Source organism: Ursus maritimus, unplaced genomic scaffold, assembly GCF_017311325.1.
Source record: "Ursus maritimus isolate PB19 unplaced genomic scaffold, ASM1731132v1 scaffold_4, whole genome shotgun sequence".
In the NCBI taxonomy this organism is placed as follows: domain Eukaryota; kingdom Metazoa; phylum Chordata; class Mammalia; order Carnivora; family Ursidae; genus Ursus; species Ursus maritimus.
The window spans coordinates 12,198,867-12,219,236 of NW_024426552.1; the positions used below are offsets into that span (position 1 = coordinate 12,198,867).

The 20,370-nt window shown below is 35.0% G+C and overlaps 1 protein-coding gene across 4 annotated transcripts in view; it reads left to right on the forward strand.

Annotated features, from left to right (window-relative positions):
• The window catches only part of SYNJ1 (synaptojanin 1), a 94,525-nt gene that overhangs the window by 33,688 nt on the left and 40,467 nt on the right, over positions 1 to 20,370 (forward strand). For all 4 annotated transcript variants that reach the window (XM_040621025.1, XM_040621021.1, XM_040621023.1 and 1 more), the window contains 7 exons: positions 1,046 to 1,142; positions 2,282 to 2,451; positions 3,729 to 3,810; positions 6,211 to 6,363; positions 9,093 to 9,258; positions 14,580 to 14,771; positions 16,615 to 16,699. In XM_040621025.1, coding sequence (XP_040476959.1) covers positions 1,046 to 1,142; positions 2,282 to 2,451; positions 3,729 to 3,810; positions 6,211 to 6,363; positions 9,093 to 9,258; positions 14,580 to 14,771; positions 16,615 to 16,699 — 945 coding nt within the window. The remainder of the gene's footprint in view (positions 1 to 1,045; positions 1,143 to 2,281; positions 2,452 to 3,728; positions 3,811 to 6,210; positions 6,364 to 9,092; positions 9,259 to 14,579; positions 14,772 to 16,614; positions 16,700 to 20,370) is intronic.

The window sequence follows — 20,370 nt, forward strand, 5'->3', positions numbered from 1 at the left end:
AGATAGGGTATTGGGTGATGTGCATTAAGAAGGGCACTTGAGGGGCGCCTGGGTGGCGCAGTCGTTAAGCGTCTGCCTTCGGCTCAGGGCGTGATCCCGGCGTTCTAGGATCGAGCCCCACGTCAGGCTCCTCCGCTATGAGGCTGCTTCTTCCTCTCCCACTCCCCCTGCCTGTGTTCCCTCTCTCGCTGGCTGTCTCTGTCTCTGTCGAATAAATAAATAAAATCTTTAAAAAAAAAAAAAAAAGGCACTTGATATAATGAGCACTGGGTGTTGTAAGTAACTGATGAATCACTAAATTCTACCCCTGAAACTAATAATACACTATATGTTAACTAAATTGAATTTAAATAAAAAATTTAAAAAAGACATAGTGCAAACAAAATGCAAAATATTTTATTAATGTTTGTTTTATATTACATGTTGAAATTATATTTTAGCTGTATTGGGTTAAATAATATATATAAATTAATTTCATTGTTTATTTTTGCTTTTCTTAATGTACCTTCTAGAAATTTTAAAATTATGTCTGTGTCTCATGTTATATTTCCTTGGGACGGCATTGCTCTATAGCCCCTGGAATAGTTAGAAGCTGGGGAGAAAAAAATACTCCTATTTGGGACCTATTTTTCATAAGACTAGAACTGTTAAGGAGGTCCTGAATACCCATGGGGTATGTGATGTCCTCACGTATATGGTGCAGCCCTCTGCCGTAGCTGCCATCCCAAGCTGGATAGCTTGTGTTCTCGGTGCTTATGTGGCACGAGCCACACAGAGGGGAGAGGGGCTGGATGGGTCCAGCAGCTCCAGCACAAGTGAGAGTCTCAGCATTGATGAGTCAGAGAGGAAATGGGTATTATCTGAATTTTCATAAATTCAGAGTTTTGAGAGGAATGAATTAGTGGAATGAATTTGTATCCAGTATTGCCAGTTCTAGGAGTTTAGAAAACAGTCTTGTAGGTTCTATTTAATGGATTTGTTTGTTGGAAAAAAAATTTAGCTTATCACTTGACATATGCTTGTTTCTTTTTTTTTTCTTTAATAGGCATTTTAGAACACTTAAGAATTTATATGGTAAACAAATAATAGTAAATTTGCTTGGATCTAAGGAAGGTGAACATATGCTTAGTAAGGCTTTCCAGGTAGGCATGATCATTTTTTCTTTTGTTCTGGACCATGGACATGTAGAATGATATAAAAAAATAATATAATACGCTAAAGAAATTATTTCCTAGAAAAAGGTTGGGTACTTGTTGGAACCATTAACTCTTTGGGCTACTAAGAAACAGTTTCACATAATGTTGTTGAAATTGGGATTATAGAAAGCTTTCAAAGCAATTGATGCTGTTTTCTGAAATGTACTTAATTTAGACTGTGAAGAAGCAGAAGAATATCCTCCCCTCTGAAAAATGTTCATCTGTCACTGGTAAAAAGATAACAGGCAGTTTCCTCCTTCATCTGTTCATTGCCTTGCCTATTTCCTAGAAACCACAGTCACTGTTTTAAACCTAGGAGATGGTGAATGATGCATTGGTATATATGCAAGGCTATACCTTCTTGTATTGATGAGTGAAAACTTGAGGATTTCAAGTAAAAAAGAACCCAAAGATTGTCCAACTTTTAAAGAAAAAGTATTTTTCATAAACGCTCACTGAATAAATAATGAATTAACATAAATGATGGTGTTCCTTACGATTATAAGCTAAAACCAAAATAAAAAATGGTTAGAGAACATTTTCTGAAGTTTAATTTCAAGAAGTCTGGAAGTAACTTAATTACTTGACTATTTTGTTTTTAAGCTTGTGAAATAAATATTGTTAATAAACAGATTATACTTTAGAGAATGACTTTTAAAACATTTGAATGAAAGTATTAAAAAGTGAATTTTCCAGTCTTTGGTAGGTTTTGTCTTAAATCAGTTACTTTATTTTGAGATTCTATAACAGATACAGGTATTTGTAAAAAATGAAGTGCTGCTGCTTAGAAATAATTTTTAATTTTCTGAATCAGATGAGAATATTATTTAAGTTCTCTGATGTTAATTATGTCACCTAATCTCTTGGGGACCATATGTGAGGTTTTACAAAAAAGATGTTATTAGATACCAGCAAGTAATTTTCCATTTTACTGCCACCATCAGTGCAAGCCTTGTGTGAGATCAGTGAGATTTCAAGGGACCATGCTGAGGTTTAAATTTAAAATGTAAGGTTCCATTTTAACATTACTTGATAAGGTCATATTTACTTAACATTTAGATGAGTATTTGCCTTTTTACTTTCAGAGTCATTTGAAAGCTTCTGAACATGCTGCTGATATCCAGATGGTGAATTTTGACTATCATCAAATGGTTAAAGGAGGAAAGGCAGAAAAACTACATAGTGTTCTTAAACCTCAAGTCCAGAAGTTTGTAGATTATGGATTTTTTTATTTCAATGGAAGTGAAGTTCAAAGGTTTGTCTGCTCTGTTTCTCTTTTCTTTGAGTTGGAACTTTGCTATATTGTAAAAATTATTCTTAACATTGAACTTTCAAATTTCCTTTCCTTACACCAAAGTTTATCATAAAATAAAATATCTTTATTATACTTGATTTTATTTTATTTTTTTAAATTTTATTTATTTATTTGACAGAGAGAGAGACAGCCAGCAAGAGAGGGAGCACAGGCAGGGGGAGTGGGAGAGGAAGAAGCAGGCTGCCAGCGGAGGAGCCTGATGCGGGGCTCGATCCCAGAAAGCTGGGATCACTCCCTGAGCCAAAGGCAGACACTTAATGACTGAGCCACCCAGGCGCCCCTATTATACTTGATTTTAGGCTTGTTTTTCTTTCTTTAGAATTGAACAAGTAATAGTAACAATAGCTTATATTATTGGGCACATGTTATGAGCCAAGCAGTGTACGTAGTCTTTACATGTACTTGTAACAACAGTTGAAGAGATAGATTCTATTATTATTTCCATTAACATTTGAGGAGATTGAGGCATAGGCTATAATTTGCCCCAAATCACAAAGCTAAAAAGTGTTAGAACTAGGATTTATCTGGCTCCAGACCTCATGCTGTTATCTGTGAAGCTATTTCACTTCTCTCTTAAAACTTATATTTTAATATACTTGACCTTAGTAAGGACTATTAAATGTAAATAGAAGTAAATGACATTGCTTATTATCTGCTTTAGTATAATGTAAATCTTCTGTTTTTGATTATGAAATAGAGGAGGAAAGTAAGTTTTGAAAAAATTAAGGCCAGAGTATAGGATGAGGTAAACTTTAGTGAACAAAGCTGAAACTTCTGGTTTTTTCAATTTGTGCAATATTTAGTATCAATGCCATAGAAATTTGTATGGGTCAGTAGAGATAACATCGTGGGTTTTTTAAATTTCTCCCATAAATATTTGATTATCTTTTATGTGCCAAGAGCTATGGGGTCATAAATCTGAATGCATATTTCACTCTTGACTACTGGCCTAATTAAAAATAAGTGGGTGTAGATAAATAGATATGTGATAAAGAGTATATGACAGAATGTTAACACTTGTAGAATCTCGATGGTGGCTATGTGGATGTTTGCTGTAAAATTCTTTCATCTTTTTTTGTGCTTGAAAATTGTAGTAATAAAAAGCTGGGGGTAAAAAGTGGGTACTATATTTTAATTACCTTAATTGTTCTCATTTTGTTTTAGCTTCGTTATTTGTGTTTCAAGCTAGCTGTTAAACTTCACTGAATTTCTTGCAGGTGCCAGAGTGGTACAGTTCGAACAAATTGCTTGGATTGTCTTGATAGAACAAATAGTGTGCAGGCGTTCCTTGGCTTAGAGGTAAAAAAAGAAGTTGAAATGTATATATGTGACTTATATCAAATGTCTCTTCCAATGTTTTTGTAAGATTTATGTTTCCCATTAGTTACTTTTTGTAAAATGAAATTATGCTTCATTAAAGGCATTTCTTCTCTTATGGGTTTTTCCTCCCCAAAAATTCCTTTTCATTTAAATGTTCCCTTTACCTGTTCCAAATACTCTCTTTAGATAGCTGATATTTCCCTGTATTGTTCCTTAACTTTCCCTTTAAAAACTGCTGTTTATACTATTCCAGCAGTTACTTCTTTTGTCTTTTGGAAGAGAAAAAATTATATATATATATATATACATATATATATATATATATGTATATAATGTGTATATATATATACATATATAATATAATATTATATAATATATAATTATATATAATATATACACACACACATATATACACACACCCACATACACACACACACACACACGTAATGTATATATATTGGCCTTTGTTTTTTGTATGGTTTCTTCAGAATTGGGAAGGATCTTTTTTCACATCTGTAGGATTATATTTTTGACAGTCTGTAACCCAGTACAATTTATATGGTATTTTCAAATCAGTAGCTACAAAAAACAGGATCGGTGAAAATGCCATTGTTAGTGACAATGAGAATGAATGAGATTAAGTTTCTGTAACAAAGTCTTGGTTTAAAAGCTTTTTTCTTTACCACCTATCCATAAATTCAGTCTAATATAGACATAGTCTCAACTATATGACACACTAGCAATGCTGAACTTTGTGTCTTTCCTGTTATGCAACAGTAGGGATCATAAGGCTGTGGTGGGTCTTCATTTAGTTTACATAGGAACTTAGCATAGTTCTCAAATACTATAAAAACAGGAATAGGAAATAATCTGTTATTTTTTCTTCCAGTTAATGATCTTAAATTTGGCCAGGACATTGGTTAATTAGTTACTTTGCAGCTGAGGTTCTTTCTATCTCAAAAATGAAAGCACAGTGTGTAGAATTCTCTGCTACAGAAATGTATTCTTCATGTAGCTAAATAAATTTTACTGCTCTGCCTTTTTAAACAATCTGTCATTGAGTCTTATAATTTATGTAGAAAATATGACAGAGACAAAAGTGAAAGCAGGGATTTGGTCATTTGAATGGCATTTATCACATGGCTTGGGTTTGTTTTGAGTTGTGTTTTTAAGTGGCTGAGTACATTTATGTAGATCTGAGAGTAAACTTATCAAAATAGTTGCAAGTCTTCATTAAAAGTATAACAAGTGTTAGTTCTCAGAATCTGACTTAGCTGACTATCCACTGTTGGTAGAGGTGTGAGAAGGCAAAGCCAAACTAGAAGCAAAGACTAGTTTTGCCATATTCCTGGAAGAGAGGGAGGTATAAATGTTAGAGGTAGTCCTGGAGGCTAATTTTGTTTTATTCTTTGTGCTAATGAAGAACAGCTCTGGTATAAGTCTGTAGGTAATCAAATGAACCTAGTTTAGTGTTTTTTATATTATTTTAGTTTTTGATCTCTATAAATATGGATAATCATGATACTTGTAGATAAAAGAAAACATAAATGGAAAGGAGTTAAGTAAAAATGCAAGGCATAAAACATGACTGGATTCCAAATAAGCCAAATAGACTGGGTAAGGATTATGCATTGCTTCAACTGCCAGAGTTAAAGGCCAAAGTTCATTCAAAAACCAATGACTCTTCTAAACACATTTGTTGTTATCTGTGATGAAGGAATTGTGGCGGCCTGAAGACCTTGCATTCTTGCATGATGTATTCCCCCCAGCTCCCCTTTATATACATTACTAATACAGGTTTTGTGCATTAAATCAAACTGTCATGACTTTATTCAGAAATAGGGCTAATTTATATATTTTTGTGGTACTTCAAGAGCAGCTCTACTTTTCTCATAATCTCCTGATTTTAATCACCCAAATGTGTAGAACCCAATCCAAAAATTAAAGAAAATTAGTTATTTCTATATATATTTGAATAACCTAGGCAGATATTTTTTGTGCTCTATTGCATGCTGTTGAATAATTAGTTCTTTTAGTGAGCAAGGTAAACCAGTCTGATTTATAGAGACATTTTAATAAGGTTAATTTTATCATTTAACCAGAAAGAATATTGCTACATGGGAATATTAAGGTACTTGTAAGCTTCATTGATGTGGGAATATTGCTACGTGGGAATATTAAGCTATTTGTCAGCTTCACTGTTGTGGTATTTACTTTAAAAATGGTGGGACAGAAGACAGCCTAGTAAACTGGTAGGTTTTCAGAATCCAGTCACATAGTCCTATAAACTGTAAATTTTTATTTGATTCTTGTAGTTCTTAAAAACTCACATCTTAATGTATTAATATATTTATAAAAGTTTCTCTTTTGCTGTTTTAGATGCTAGCGAAACAGCTGGAAGCTCTCGGCTTAGCTGAAAAGCCTCAATTGGTGACTCGCTTTCAAGAAGTTTTTAGGTCCATGTGGTCCGTGAATGGTGATTCAATCAGTAAGATATACGCAGGGACTGGAGCTCTTGAAGGAAAGGCTAAGGTAGATCTAGATTTATCATAACATTACAAAAGATCCTCATTTTCCTTTTAATAAGCTTTTAAATCATCTCGTTTTAAATTAATAGTTGGGGGGCACCTGGGTGGCTCAGTCGGTTAAGTGACCAACTCTTGGTTTTGGCTCAGGTCATAATCTCATGGGTCCTGAGATTGAGCAGCAACCCCCGCCCCCTTGCAGGCTCCACGCTCAATGGGGAGTCTGCTTGGGATTCTCTCCCACTGCCCCTCCCTCCCCTTCCCTTGCTCTCATTTATGAATGAATGCATGAATGAATGAATGAATGAATGTTGGGGTTTCTTAGGTAGCTGTTTCAGGATTCTGTTTTATTATGCCTTTATGTCCTCTTTAACACTTCCTTCTGTAGCAGATACTAGTGGTTGGATGGAAGAGAGTTATTTCCCAGATTTGGGGGTATTAGTATGATGTATTTAGTTGTTTAGTGATATAATCCAGTAGGCCTATGTATGTATTGCTTACATTTTTTTTCATGATTTTCCCTTACATATCTGTTTTACTTTTTATATTGTTTATTTTGATTATGAATAGGATTTTTTTTTTTTTTAACCATAGTCATCCTGATAAAGGGACCTATCACATTTGGCTTTGTGTTCCCAGCACCTGTAGTGCCTACTGTTTAATAGAATCGTGACAAATAGTGGATGGATGAACAAATCAGTGGACAGTTTACGCAACACTTCCTATGAGCCCAACACCTTTAGGGCTTGATTATTAAGTTTCTATTCTTTTATTTATCTTACCTTGAAAAGGAGGCTATCAAAATGTACAAAAGTGTGAGAGATGGACTTACTTATAATTCTGTGCCTCATCATTAGTTTCTAATTGCTGGCCTTATTTACGGACCCTTTCTCCTCTAGTATTTGGCACTTATTAAAGGACTTATTTTATATGCTTAAATATTGCCTTTTAAGCCTCCTGTTTTCAGTTGGATTTTATTAACATTTTTAATTTCTACAATTCTTCAGACTACATGGAGTATAGAAATAAAGACATTTATCATTTTAATAGTTCTGCAGCCCCCTCCATACAGCACCTAAAATTCTTTGAAGACCCTTCATCATCTCTAAGTCTTCTTTTAATTTCTAAATCTTCTTCCTCTTCTTTGTCTCATAAAATGTTATATGCCTCTCTCTGTTCAGAGGTATTAGCCTTACCTGCAAAGCGTCTTTTGTTCAATTCACAGAAATGATTTTATTGACATTTACAAATATTTACTTTTTAAATGGGCCCTATTTTTGAAAACCTGGAATTGTTAAACTTCATTTATTATTCCTTTAAAATAGAGAATATCAGTCTTACTGTTAAAACTCGATTCTCTACAACTGTTGCTTAAAATATTCTTTTATGTTCTTCTGACTTTTTGTTTCTGCAGTGACTAAGACAATCTATAAATAGAGGTTACATATATTTTCAGTGGTCTTTTGTCTCTAACATAATAGAAACAAAATTTCACATATTAAATATACTAGTCTGAATTGAACTAAACTCTAACATCTGAACTGCTCTTTCTTTTCCTTTCTCTGGGTTCCTTTTGATTAATTGCCTGATAATATGAATGGTGAGTGTCTTTTCAAATAATGTCATTTGTATGTGTTATGTGGGAGGAAATAACGTGTTAATTCTCAAATTACTGTTATTTCAATAAGGAATGAAAATTACATATTGCAAACTGAAGCATTTTTCTAAAAGGCAAGAGTTGGGTTTTTTGTCATTTTTTTTTTAACAGTCATCAAAATCCGTAAGATCAAAAGAAATCTTTATGGTAACTAACGTGTCTGAGTGAAATATGTGTTCATTAAAAGTTATAATCAGGAAATACAGGCTTCCGGTTATGGAATGAATGCATCACTGGAATAAAAGGCACAGCATAGGGAATATAGTCAACCGTATAGTAACAACGTTTCATGGTGACAGATGGTAGCTACACTGGTGGTGTGCATAGGGTAACAGAGAGAGTTATCTAATCACTGTGTTGTACACCTGAAACTAATGTAACATTGTGTCTCAGCTGTACTCAACAAAGTTATAATCAGCTCTCTCACTCTAGGAATTGGCCTAAGTTTATCATTTTTATTATTTATATTTACATAGGCAATAAAATGACCTAAGATATATCAACTGTAGTTTGCATTTAATATTTATTTATGAACTGTAATTATAAATTCCTTTTTAGACTAGTCCTTCATTCTTATATTCAGTCTGTTTTAACTAATATTAAAGTTATTTGGGAGCAATTCCAATTTTATTTTTCTACTGTTAAAGTGCTTTGAAGTTTTTCTAAGAGCATGTGAGTGCACCGTATCCTTGATCTCCTCTGCTCCCCCCCACCCATCCCATCCCCAGTTCTAAAAGTCACAGTGTAAGAAGTAGCTTTCTTGTTTTAAATAAGTATACTTCACTTTATTTCCTTTATAGTAAACAGTTTTAAACATTTACAGCTCTCGATATCATTAGTGGATGAGGTTATGGTATTGAGCTTTTCCCATCTTTTTGTGGAGAGCTTTTATCCAAAAGGGAAAGAAAAATGACATCTTGAGCCATTTTAATATGATGATTTGATATTCAAAATTGAATGATTAGGTCCTTTTTATTGCAGTAAAGTAATATAAAACTGGTTTAAAACTTCAAAATGTTACTACTAAGTAAAAACAACACTCTTTGGAACAAAAATCCATGCTGTTTTTTTCCCAACAGGCTGGAAAGTTAAAAGATGGTGCTCGTTCTGTTACTAGAACGATTCAGAATAACTTCTTTGACAGCTCCAAGCAAGAGGCCATAGATGTTTTACTGCTGGGAAATACTCTAAATAGTGATTTAGCTGACAAAGCTCGAGCACTTTTAACTACAGGAAGTTTGCGTGGTATGCGTACTTACTTTATATTTTGATTACTTTATGTTACTTATATCCCTTCTTAAAGTCCAAGAAATAAATGTAAACTTACTTACATAAATATTTTTTAGATTGAGTTGGTTAAAATAGTTTTGGGAGAAATTTCTATCAATGTAATTTTTAAAAATTGCATTCTCCAAAGGAAGTTGATCTCTTTTGAAATGTTTTTATCATCAGTGGTATTACTAAGCTCTGAAATGAGGCCCATGCATGTTTTCTTTTATTGATATGATTGAGGGGGTAAATGGTTTAAGTATTGCTAACTTTATATAAGGCAGGATTTCATAGAATATTCAGCTAGTACTTTTAATAGAACATTCAATAACCTAATTATATAATATAGAAAACAAAAGGTTTATTGGGAAAAACAGTACCTATATTGGTTATTTTGCTAACTACTAACCCCAGATTTCTATAACTTGGTCTTGTTTGAACAGGCATTAAATCATATTAATAATTTAAAATATTGCTTATTATTGGACACTAATATTTGACAAATATATGGTTTTCAGGGTGGCTTTTTATCTTTCACTGAGTCTTTTATTAAAATCAAAAGAATTCGAGCTCATGTCATTGAGTATGTATTTAGTATCATGGGAAAACTCAAGATTCGTTGTAGAACTTAATGAATTAACTTCCTTAATTCCATGTTTTTTCATCTTAACTTTTTAACACTCTGAACATTTTGCTTCTTCTGTTATCCCCACACCAAACCTTTCAGTTTTCCCTGTGCATGTAAGAGAAATTGTTCCTTGTCAAATAATGCACTCTTAGATCATGATGGATTCTTTCAGAATTTTGGTTGGCACTGGGGGTAGTTGATTACGGTTAGCCCCTCAGAGATGTATTACTAGGCTGGGGGACTAAGACCCTATTAAAGCTCCAGAAAACAAAGTCTGATCTTAACTACTACTTTTAACTTCAGGCTTTCTTCCTGGCTCCCAGCAGTGGAGACTTGGCTGATTTGCATCTTATCACTTCTTTCCACCTTTGCCTACTTTGATATGGAGGCATTGCTAAGCAACTGTTGAAAGTAACCAATTGAAGGAAAGAAGTGAGGAAGCTAAGAATTCCCAGACTTGATCATTATTTTTTTTTATTTCCCTGCACATTTTCCTATGTGTCAAATAAGCCTGAAAAGAAGTACTGTCAGTTCTGCGATAATGCTTGTTCTGAGAATGGGAATTTGTTCCAACATGAATGCTCTATGAGGGAACATTTTGGGTATAATGTCCGTTCTCCATTAGTTTATGCATGGTTTCACCCAGCAGAACTTGGATGGGTAGAAAGAAATACACAAAACATACACTTATGCGTACACTTCAAACCTCTCTCTATCTCAGTTCCCCAGGTGTGTTATGAGACATACCTATTCACATCTGGTGTTACCCAGTTTCCATCCCAATTTCAGAGAACCCTTCTTCCATCTTTCACAATTACAGTTGACCCTTGAACAACACGGGGCTTGGAGTGCCCATCCCCTAGTCGACAATCCATGTATGACTTTTGATTCCTCAAAAACTTAACTACTAATTACCTACTGTGTATTGTAAGCCTTACTGATAACATAAACAGTTGACTAACACATATTTTGAATGTTATATGTATTATATACTATATTCTTACAACAAAGTAAACTGGAAAAAAGAAAATGTTAAGAAAATCAAAAGGAAGAGAAAATACATTTACAGTACTGTATTTAACGAAAAAAATTCACATATTGAGTGGACTGGTGCAGTTCATACCCGTGTGTTTAAGGGTCAGCTTACTCACAAGCGGCAACCCTCCTGACACCCACTTCTACAAGCAAACTTCAGGTCTTTTTCAACACGAAGTGCCATATTTAAGGAGTATTCATACCTCTCAAGCTGTTTAACATTGTAAAACTGTACTACTATTTTTATTAGGTTCCCATCTTTATTGGCGTGTCACTGTTGAAAGTTTTGAGTGTTGTGCCCTAAGCCCTTTTTTTTCCCGCTAAGCTCTGTGGCTATAGGAATTTGTATAATTTTACCCTGCATGCTGATTTTTTTTGGAATGTGTATGCTTTGTTATAACTGAACTGGTTGTACTTACCAACTGAGTCCCAGAAAGAATACTAAAAGGTATATATTAGGGTAGTATCTTTCATGTGTTCAATATTCTCTAGCTCCTTAGGTATTCTCCCTCACATGCAGGTACACACGCACACATGCATGCTCACACACACACACACACACACACACACGCACACACGCACATGAGCAGCCTGAAAAGCAGGCCAAGGACCCCCTGATTCTGAAAATCTGGACATCACTGAGTCACTGTAGGATTTTTCTTAGATGCTGAGGGTTTGCATCAGATATCGTCATTTATTTTTAATCTTCAGTGTCCTATAGCCATCAGAAAAAATAAAGTCATCAAATCGACTTAAAAGAGAAAGGGAGGCCATCTTAGAATGTATTGTCATAACACTCTAGATTTTATTTGTAACTTGTTGTTTTACTAATGATTCTTTGTTTTCTTCTTGATGCATCCATAGTTTCTGAACAGACATTACAGTCAGGTACAGTATAGAAAACCAATCTGTAAATAAAAGCAAATTTTTCTTTATTTTTCTAAAGTTGATACTGTAAATAAATAAAGCCATATAAATGGAAACTTTCTCTTATTTTGCCCTCAGATTCTAACAGGGTAAATTGATATCTTGTTTTAATCTGAGAAAAAAATTTTAAGGTCGAGAAAACTAAGTACCTTGTTTAGAAGGAAATATGTAATGCTGTCTGTCTTCCTATAGCAAATGCTTAATTCTAATTAAATAGAGCTCATCTAGTTTTAATTTCACTTTTATATTTCATTGAACAAACATTATTAGTGTTCTGCCTTGTACTCTTAATAGGCTGATGGGAAAAACCCAGACAAGACTATTTTGGATTAATTTCAGAGTACTGTCTGTGATATTGATGACTACTTTGCAACGTTTCTCACATACAATATTTGAAAAAGCACTGACTTATTTTCTCATACTGTGGAGGAAATATTTTCTGTAGCCATAAGACCTGCACCAAAATGTGATCTGAATTCTTTCAAAAAGCATCAAGGCTGCTAACAAAGTTAGAGGCGTTAAGTGATTAGGACCTAAAGGTCATTATTTTTCTCACGTTTCCTGTTCCTATGAATCTCATGCCTGCCTTTTCTGGACAAGGTTTATGAACTTGTCCTTGAACATGAATCTGTGGCAAAAGGAACAAAAAAGGCTAAAACTTTGTCAGAAACTTAGCAGAAAAAGACATCTTTTCTTCCCTTCACTTAAAATTTGGTATCACTTAAAATTTGTTTTGCTTAGTTACTGTTCAGAATGTTTTGAGAAACTATTGGTTATTTTTGTGAGAAGGATGGAAGAAGAGAGCACTTGAGTATATTTTTGAGTTACGTAATGAAATCCATTTTCTGAAATGATATGGCATTTAGTAATGGACATCTGTTTGAACACAGACTCATTTCTTTCTGCACATTAAAGTGCCAACCAGTTAAGAATAAACCAGAAAATTTTAAAACCATTTTATTCCATTTATAAAGTGATTTGACTTTATTAGTTCACACAACATGGCAACATGTTTTCACACAATTCATTATTTGTCTTGCTGAGTATTTTAAGCTGTTAAATCATTACAGAACTTGTGTTTTGATATAGAATGGATCACAGAGGCAGTTTTCATAATAATAACAATAAGTGGTATAGTGATAAAGAGCATGTCATAGAGAATGATTCTCTAGGTATGGCCAGCTTTTAGTTAACCACACCAACAGACCGGAGCAAATCATCTGCTTCCATTACCACCCAACATCTTCTACAAGTAATCAAATCAAATAGCAAGAGGGCTAGCTATCTGCATGTCTGTCCCTGGGAACAGTGGCGGTGGGCTTGTATGTACAGCAGTTCCCTCAGGAGATTCACAGGTCAAACTATTTTTATTATAATACTAAGATGTTATTTGCCTTTTTCACTCTCATTTTCTCACGAGTCTGCTGTATCTTAGTATCATAAAATAATTAATAAAATAAAATCATGTGGTAGAAGGTGAGAATCATTGTGATTTCCTTCTCCTCTTAACAGTTAATTGCCAATTAAGTGTTCATTCTCTGTTTTTAGATTGATGTCCTGTTAAGGTTCTAGCTACTTTAAGTGCCAAGAATTTAATTTAATCAAAATGAAGTGTGATTTAGAAGGAAGATGGTAATCAAAAAATACACAGGGCAGAGATTGAGGATCCAAACGTTCTGAGCATTCATTTAACAGTGATTTACTGAGCACTTACTATGCGCCAGGCACTCTTCTAGTGACTAGAGATACTGCAGTAAATAAAACAGACCAACATTTCTGCCCTCGTGGAACTTCCACTCTTGAGAGGGGAGACAGACAGTTACAGTATAAATAAATAAAACTCACAGTGTGTAAATGGTGATAAATGCTATAGAGAAAAATAAAACAAGGAAGGGATATGGAAGGTTAGGGACAGCATGCAAATTTTAATAAGATGATCAGGAAAAGCCTCACTGGAACTGAAATACCCGAAGGAGGCGTGGGAAGAATGTTGCAGGCAGTGGAAACAGTCAGCGCAGAGGCCTTGTGGTAGGAGCAGGCTGGCCTCTTACTGAAACAGCAGGGAGTCAGTGGCTCGAGCAGTGAGCCAACAGGGAAGAGGTAGCAGATGAGGGCAGGATGGCAATGCAGATTGCCTTGTAGACCAGTGTTAGGGACTTTGGCTACTACTCCCAGTGAGATGGGAAGAATTTTCTAGCGACTTCAATCTTTGAAAGTCTCATTAGCGTACATAATTTGTGTTTTTGTCAAGGAGCCATTTTTCATCAAGCCACCTGTCAGTAGCTAGAATCTTAAATGTAAATGTTCTTAAATGTTTTTGTTTGGAAATAAGAAAAAAGATTTATATTTTTACGAGCCTTTAAATGAGAGATATATGAAAATCAATAGCTATATTCCTAAAAATGTAGAGTCTCTAGTTTTGTACACTATAAAACAATGTACTACTTCATTGAAACAGAACTGTTCTGCATGTGTTAAGTTGTTGCAATAATTTTGAAATAGCAGTTTTACTGTGATTATTAAATGTCGAATTTTTTAAAAAATTGTGTTGGTTACTTGCATCGTGCTGGGCTGTGCATGTATCTTATGCTTGTTTGTGCTTATGATGATAATTGAACTTCCCATACGTCATTTCTCAGGTATAAAAACCAATTTCTAAAAGTGATTTAATGCAGCTAAGATCCTGTTGTGTTTTGTTTTTTATTAGCATCTTCCAAAGTACTCAAGAGCATGTGTGAGAATTTCTACAAGTATTCAAAACCCAAGAAAATTCGAGTATGTGTTGGAACCTGGAACGTGAATGGTGGGAAGCAGTTTCGCAGTATAGCTTTTAAGAATCAGACACTCACCGACTGGCTTCTTGATGCACCCAAGTTAGCTGGCATCCACGAGTTTCAAGGTCTGCTTTTTATAATATGGATTCACTTACTAAATCCTGACTCTGATTTATTAATCTATAAAACAAATGTAACACATCACAAGATGCATTAATTTATAAAAGAAACTTGGATTTATAAGTATGAAGGCCAAACCTTTAAAGGTAACCATGCATATAAGAAAAACTGGTTCTGTTCTTATACTTTTAAAGTGACAGAAAGCAAGCTGATTTTGTAATTGATAATTTTTTAAGCCTAGTATGTTCCGTTTTTCAAATCTAGTTCTCTGTTTAGTTACTAAGGTCAGAAGTATTTGGGGTAGATTATGAAAAATCTTACAAAACTGGTTGTGACATTTGTTGGCACTTTATAACTTAACAGTACTGATTTATCCTTGGAAAAACTTGGTTGTCATTAATAGCCTCAACCAAACACTGAGCTGAGGATGCTTTTAAGATTTTGATTAGAATCATTAATTTGAGGCTGCCTTCTTTTTTTAAAAGTCACTTCAAATTCCTTTTTCAAATGGTACATATCTAGCAAGTAATATGTATAAAGGTGAGATGCATAGGAAGAGTGTGAAATACAGATTTTCTTTTTTTTTTAGTTATCTGTAATCACTTTTTTTTTTTTTTTTTTTACTACTTCCTTTGTAGAAGAAGCCAAGAAAATTAATAGAGATCCAGGGGTTAAGGTGTACCCTCTGTTTCAGCCATTAGCTCTCTCCTAACAGACAAGAGGAGAGAACAGACTTTTACTGAAATGCCCCTTTTCACTTACATTGAACCTAATTTGAAATTGTAGTTGTTGTCGTAGTAGTAATAATAAAAGAACAGCTAACACCACAATTCTGTTAGTACTGTACATCTAGTCATTTAATCCCCATAACAGACCTACTGCACAGACGCAATTATTATTCTAATTTCACAGATGAGGAAACCAAGATGCAGCAGGGAAAGCGACCTGTAATGGCAAAATCAGGATTTGAACTCAGGCAGCTTGGTTCTGGCGTCATTGTGCCACACTGCAGTTACGTGTAAATTTGGGGGAAAGTTGCTTAGGTTCTCCAAAGCCTCAGGATCTTGTCTGCAACTAAAGGACAAAAATAATCTGTCTTATGAAGTGTGTGGTAAATGAGATGAGGCATGTATAATCCTTGTACATAAGAGCAGTCAATAAATACTTTTGTTTCTCAGTTCATACTATTTATAGGCCCTTTCTAGCTACTTATCTTCATTTCTGAATACTTGGGCCACCCAAGTGCCCCTGGGCTGCTTATCTCCAGTAGCTTCTGTTCTTTCTTCTTCCTTGTCTGTTAGGAGAGAGCTAATGGCTCACACAGAGGGGTACACCTTAACCCCTGGATCTCTATTAATTTTCTTGGATTCTTCTACCAAGAAAGTAGTAAAAAGGTCAAGCCTCTGGTTTTCAAATTTGAACGTGAAAAATCCCTCCTGTTATCTCTAATTTGAGATGATTTCTTAGCCACTTGGGGCGTTTTCTGAAGAATCCTTTTACTTCCCCAATTTTTATTCACTTCAGCCTTTGAGAAGTGGCTTGTTTCTCTGGGTGTCATGGTGCAGAGTTTAGCAAGAATTCTTTCAAAATGATTTCTGAAAGGACTTGAGGATCTTTAAGAATAACAGTCTGAAAGAAGCAAACTTAGGAGGCCTGAATAGAAGCTAAATTTAAAGTAATTTTGTCCCATTCGTTGTTTTTGCCTATACTTTGAATTTGGCTAAACATAAAACACAAAAATGGAATTTTATGATGTCTGGTGTTGATCTTAGTTGTGCTGGGTTGGTGGGGGGATGCCATTTGACTAAGGCAACATTTTAGAAATTTTTCTTGGATGCTTAATTATAGATAAAAGAAGTAAGCCAACTGATATATTTGCAATTGGTTTTGAAGAAATGGTTGAGTTGAATGCTGGAAACATTGTGAATGCAAGGTAAGCCAACAAAGTAATTGTCTAGTTGAGGGACGTGGGAGGCAGATAACTAAATAGATGGGGAGAATATATGTAAAGGTGCTTTCTTTTTTTTTTTTTTAAGATTTATTTATTTATTTGAGGGGCGGAGAGGGGCAGAGGGAAAGGAAGAGAGAATCTTAGGCAGACTCTGCACTGAGCACAGAGCCAGACATGGGGCTCCAATGCTTTTCCATCCATCACACTTCACTGTGCAGCAGAAGTGCTTTGTGTGTATTTCCTATTCATCACAGAATATGAAAAAGATAGGACTCAAGATTGAGCTTTGATCACATGAATAATGAATGTTTATTGCTTCAACAAGGATATTCTTAGGTGAAATGGCATTTTTTTAACTGCAAGTGCATGGCAGTGAGGACTAATGAATCCTAGTACAGTTTGGTGCTTGGATTCATGTGAAGACATCAGTACTTTTACTCATTGTTGCTTTCGCATCATCATGCAGTGTTGGTCAACACGGTGAAAAAGACAAAAAAAATCTTAGTAGTATTATGAAGATGGTTTTGACCTCATGAGTTTGGGGGAACCCCAGGGATGTTCCCAGACCACACTTTGAGAACTGCTGTTCTGAAGCCTCATTACAAATGCAAATTACTTGTGGAACTTAAAGTTTCAGTGTTTTATTTTAAGAAAGTATACTTTTAAAGTTGGGCAGTTGCCCATCTTTTCTGACCTTTTTTAAGATTTTCAGAATAAAAATATGGGCTGATAATAAAAATATGGGTATATATTGCAAATGATTGCAATTTTTTTCTTAGCTGAAGTGAGTAACACTCATACAGGGAGGTAGATAGGAAATCCAGTTTTATTCATTTTGCCGTTTTGACTCTCTTTCCTGGAAATACATATTCCGGTCTTAAAATAGGATGTACTCTTGTAGTTCCTAGTACCAGATCGTTCAATTGATGGTCTAAGTAGAGTGTAATCAAATTATTCTCTAGTAAAGTGGTGATTATTCATTTATTTAACCAGTATCTATTGAGCACCTACTCTAGGTGCTAAGGATACATTAATGAATAAAACAGACAAAAGTCCCTACCTGCATGAATCTTCTATTCTAGTGGAAGAGACAGACAATAAACAATAACTATAGTCAGTAAATTACAGGCATATCTCAGAGATACTGCAGGTTCAATTCTCGACCACTGTACTAAAGCAAGTATCTCAATAAACTTAGTCAAATGAATTTTTTGGCTTCCTGATGCATATAAAAGTTAAGTTTACATTATACTGTAGTCTACTAAGTGTGCAATGGCATGTGTAACCAACAACGTACACACCTTAATTAAAAAATACTTCATTGCTAAAAATGCTAATCATCTTCTGAGCTTTCCACTAGTCATAATCATTGACCACAGATCGCCATAACAAATATAATAAAAATGAAAAAAGTTTGAAATATTGTGAGAATTATCAAAATGTGACACAGAGACAGGAAGTAAGCAAATACTGTTGGACAAATGGCACTGATGAGCCTGCTTGACATAGGGTTGCCACAGACCTTCAATTTGTAAAAAACACAATATCTGGGAAGCACAGTAAAGCAAATCACAGTAAGACAAGGTGTGCTTGTATGTAGTCTGGTAGAAGTTGGTAAGTGGAATGGAAAATAAACAGAGATAAAGGGGATGGAACACGTGGAGTTGGGGGATGGGGTGCAGTTTAAATAGAATGATCGGGTAGGGTTCACTGGACTTGAGAAGTGAGCTAGATAAAGAGATGAAAGCCATCATTCTCTTCTCAGAATCCAGGTTGTAGTGGTAGGATTACAGTAGGTGGTAGAGGAGAATCCATGTGCTGGATCTGTATTCTGGAGGTGGTATGGCGGTGTTAGATTAGATAAATGGGTGTGAGGTCGTATTCTGGCTTAGCACTTATCACGTGTGTGGCCTGGAACTATGAGAACACCTTTTTGCGCTCTCCTTTAAAGGTTTTTGGGGGTTCTTTGGAGGTTCAAACTTACTACTCTGAAGATCTGTAAAGACCCGGGCATTTATGCTACCTCCTTTGTATGAACTGTGTTTCAGACTAATGGAATAGTTGAGAAAAGTTCTTTAGAGAAGAATTCTAACTTACTACAAATGCCTATGGAATGCTGCAGTTATGAAATCAACGTTGTGCAGCCCCTAGTGAAGTAATGGCAATGATCAATAGATGTGAAACTGTAGCAGGATCAATGGGGGAACTTTTCATTATAAAGAGTTGGTTAGATTGTCAAAGTCTGCACAGTGGATCAGGCGTAACAGCACAGAGATTATATACTTCCTGCTCTGGTGCAAGGGGGACTGCACAAACCATGAGGTTATTTTTGCCAAAACAAATAAATTAATTTGGATGGGCTTCTTAAGCTTCTACTTAACCAGTTTAAAGCAAATATGAGAGTTAGAGGGACAAGTTAAAATACTGTGAAGACACATCAGTCAGATCCACCCAGGCACCCCACCCCCTGACCCTGTCAAACATCTTACAGACAAATGGCCCAACTTCTTAAAAAATAAATAGCATCAGAAAGGGGATAGAGTGGGGAGGGTTGAGAGACTATTAAAGATTCAAGAGATACAGCAAGCAAATGCAGTGTGTGGGCCCTATTTGGACCCTGTTTTATTGATTTATTTTTTTAAGATTTTATTTATTTGGGGGGGTAATGAGTGAGTGGGGGAAGGGGCAGAGGGAGAGAGAGGGAGAGAATCTCAAGCAGACTCCACGCTGAGCACAGAGCCGGATGCAGGACTCTATCTCACGACCCTGAGATCATGAAACCAAGAGTTGTCTGCTTAACTGACTGAGCCACCCAGGCACCTGGACCCTGTTTTAAAGAAGCCAACTGTTGGGGCGCCTGGGTGGCACAGCGGTTAAGCGTCTGCCTTCGGCTCAGGGCGTGATCCCGGCGATCTGGAATCGAGCCCCACATCAGGCTCTTCTGCTATGAGCCTGCTTCTTCCTCTCCCATTCCCCCTGCTTGTGTTCCCTCTCTCGCTGTCTGTCTCTATCTCTGTCAAATAAATAAAAATAAAATCTTTAAAAAAAAAAAAAATAAAGAAGCCAACTGTGAGAAGACATTTTTTAGATAATTAGGGAAATTTAAATATGAACTGAGTATTAGGTGATATTAAGGAATTGTGTGATAATGGCATTGTGATTATGTAAAAATAAAAATGTCCATTGTATTAGATAATGCATACTAAAGTATATATGGGTGAAATGGCATTTGTCTTAGATTTGGTTTAAAATATTCTCTCTCACACATACACATACACACAAGTGAGGGGAGATGGAAGAAAAAAGATTGGCAAAATATTGATAATTGTTGAAGCTAGGTAATAGGTTTATGGTGCTTTATCTTATGATTATCTCTTTTTTATGCATGTTTAAAATTTTCCATGATAAGTTTTTAAAATATATTAATTATAGTACAGAAAAATAAGAAAAGAAGGGGAAATGTGTCTGGAAGCATGTACTTCTTTTATCCTAATGATTACTAAAGAAAAAGTATAACTGAAGATTACTCAAATGGTGAGCACTCATTTAATAAGTATGCTCAGATTTTCTTTGTAAAGGCATAATAAACTTTGAAGTATGGTATTCTTTTGGCAAAATTTTAGGTTTTTCTTTTTAAAGGAAATGAAAAAACA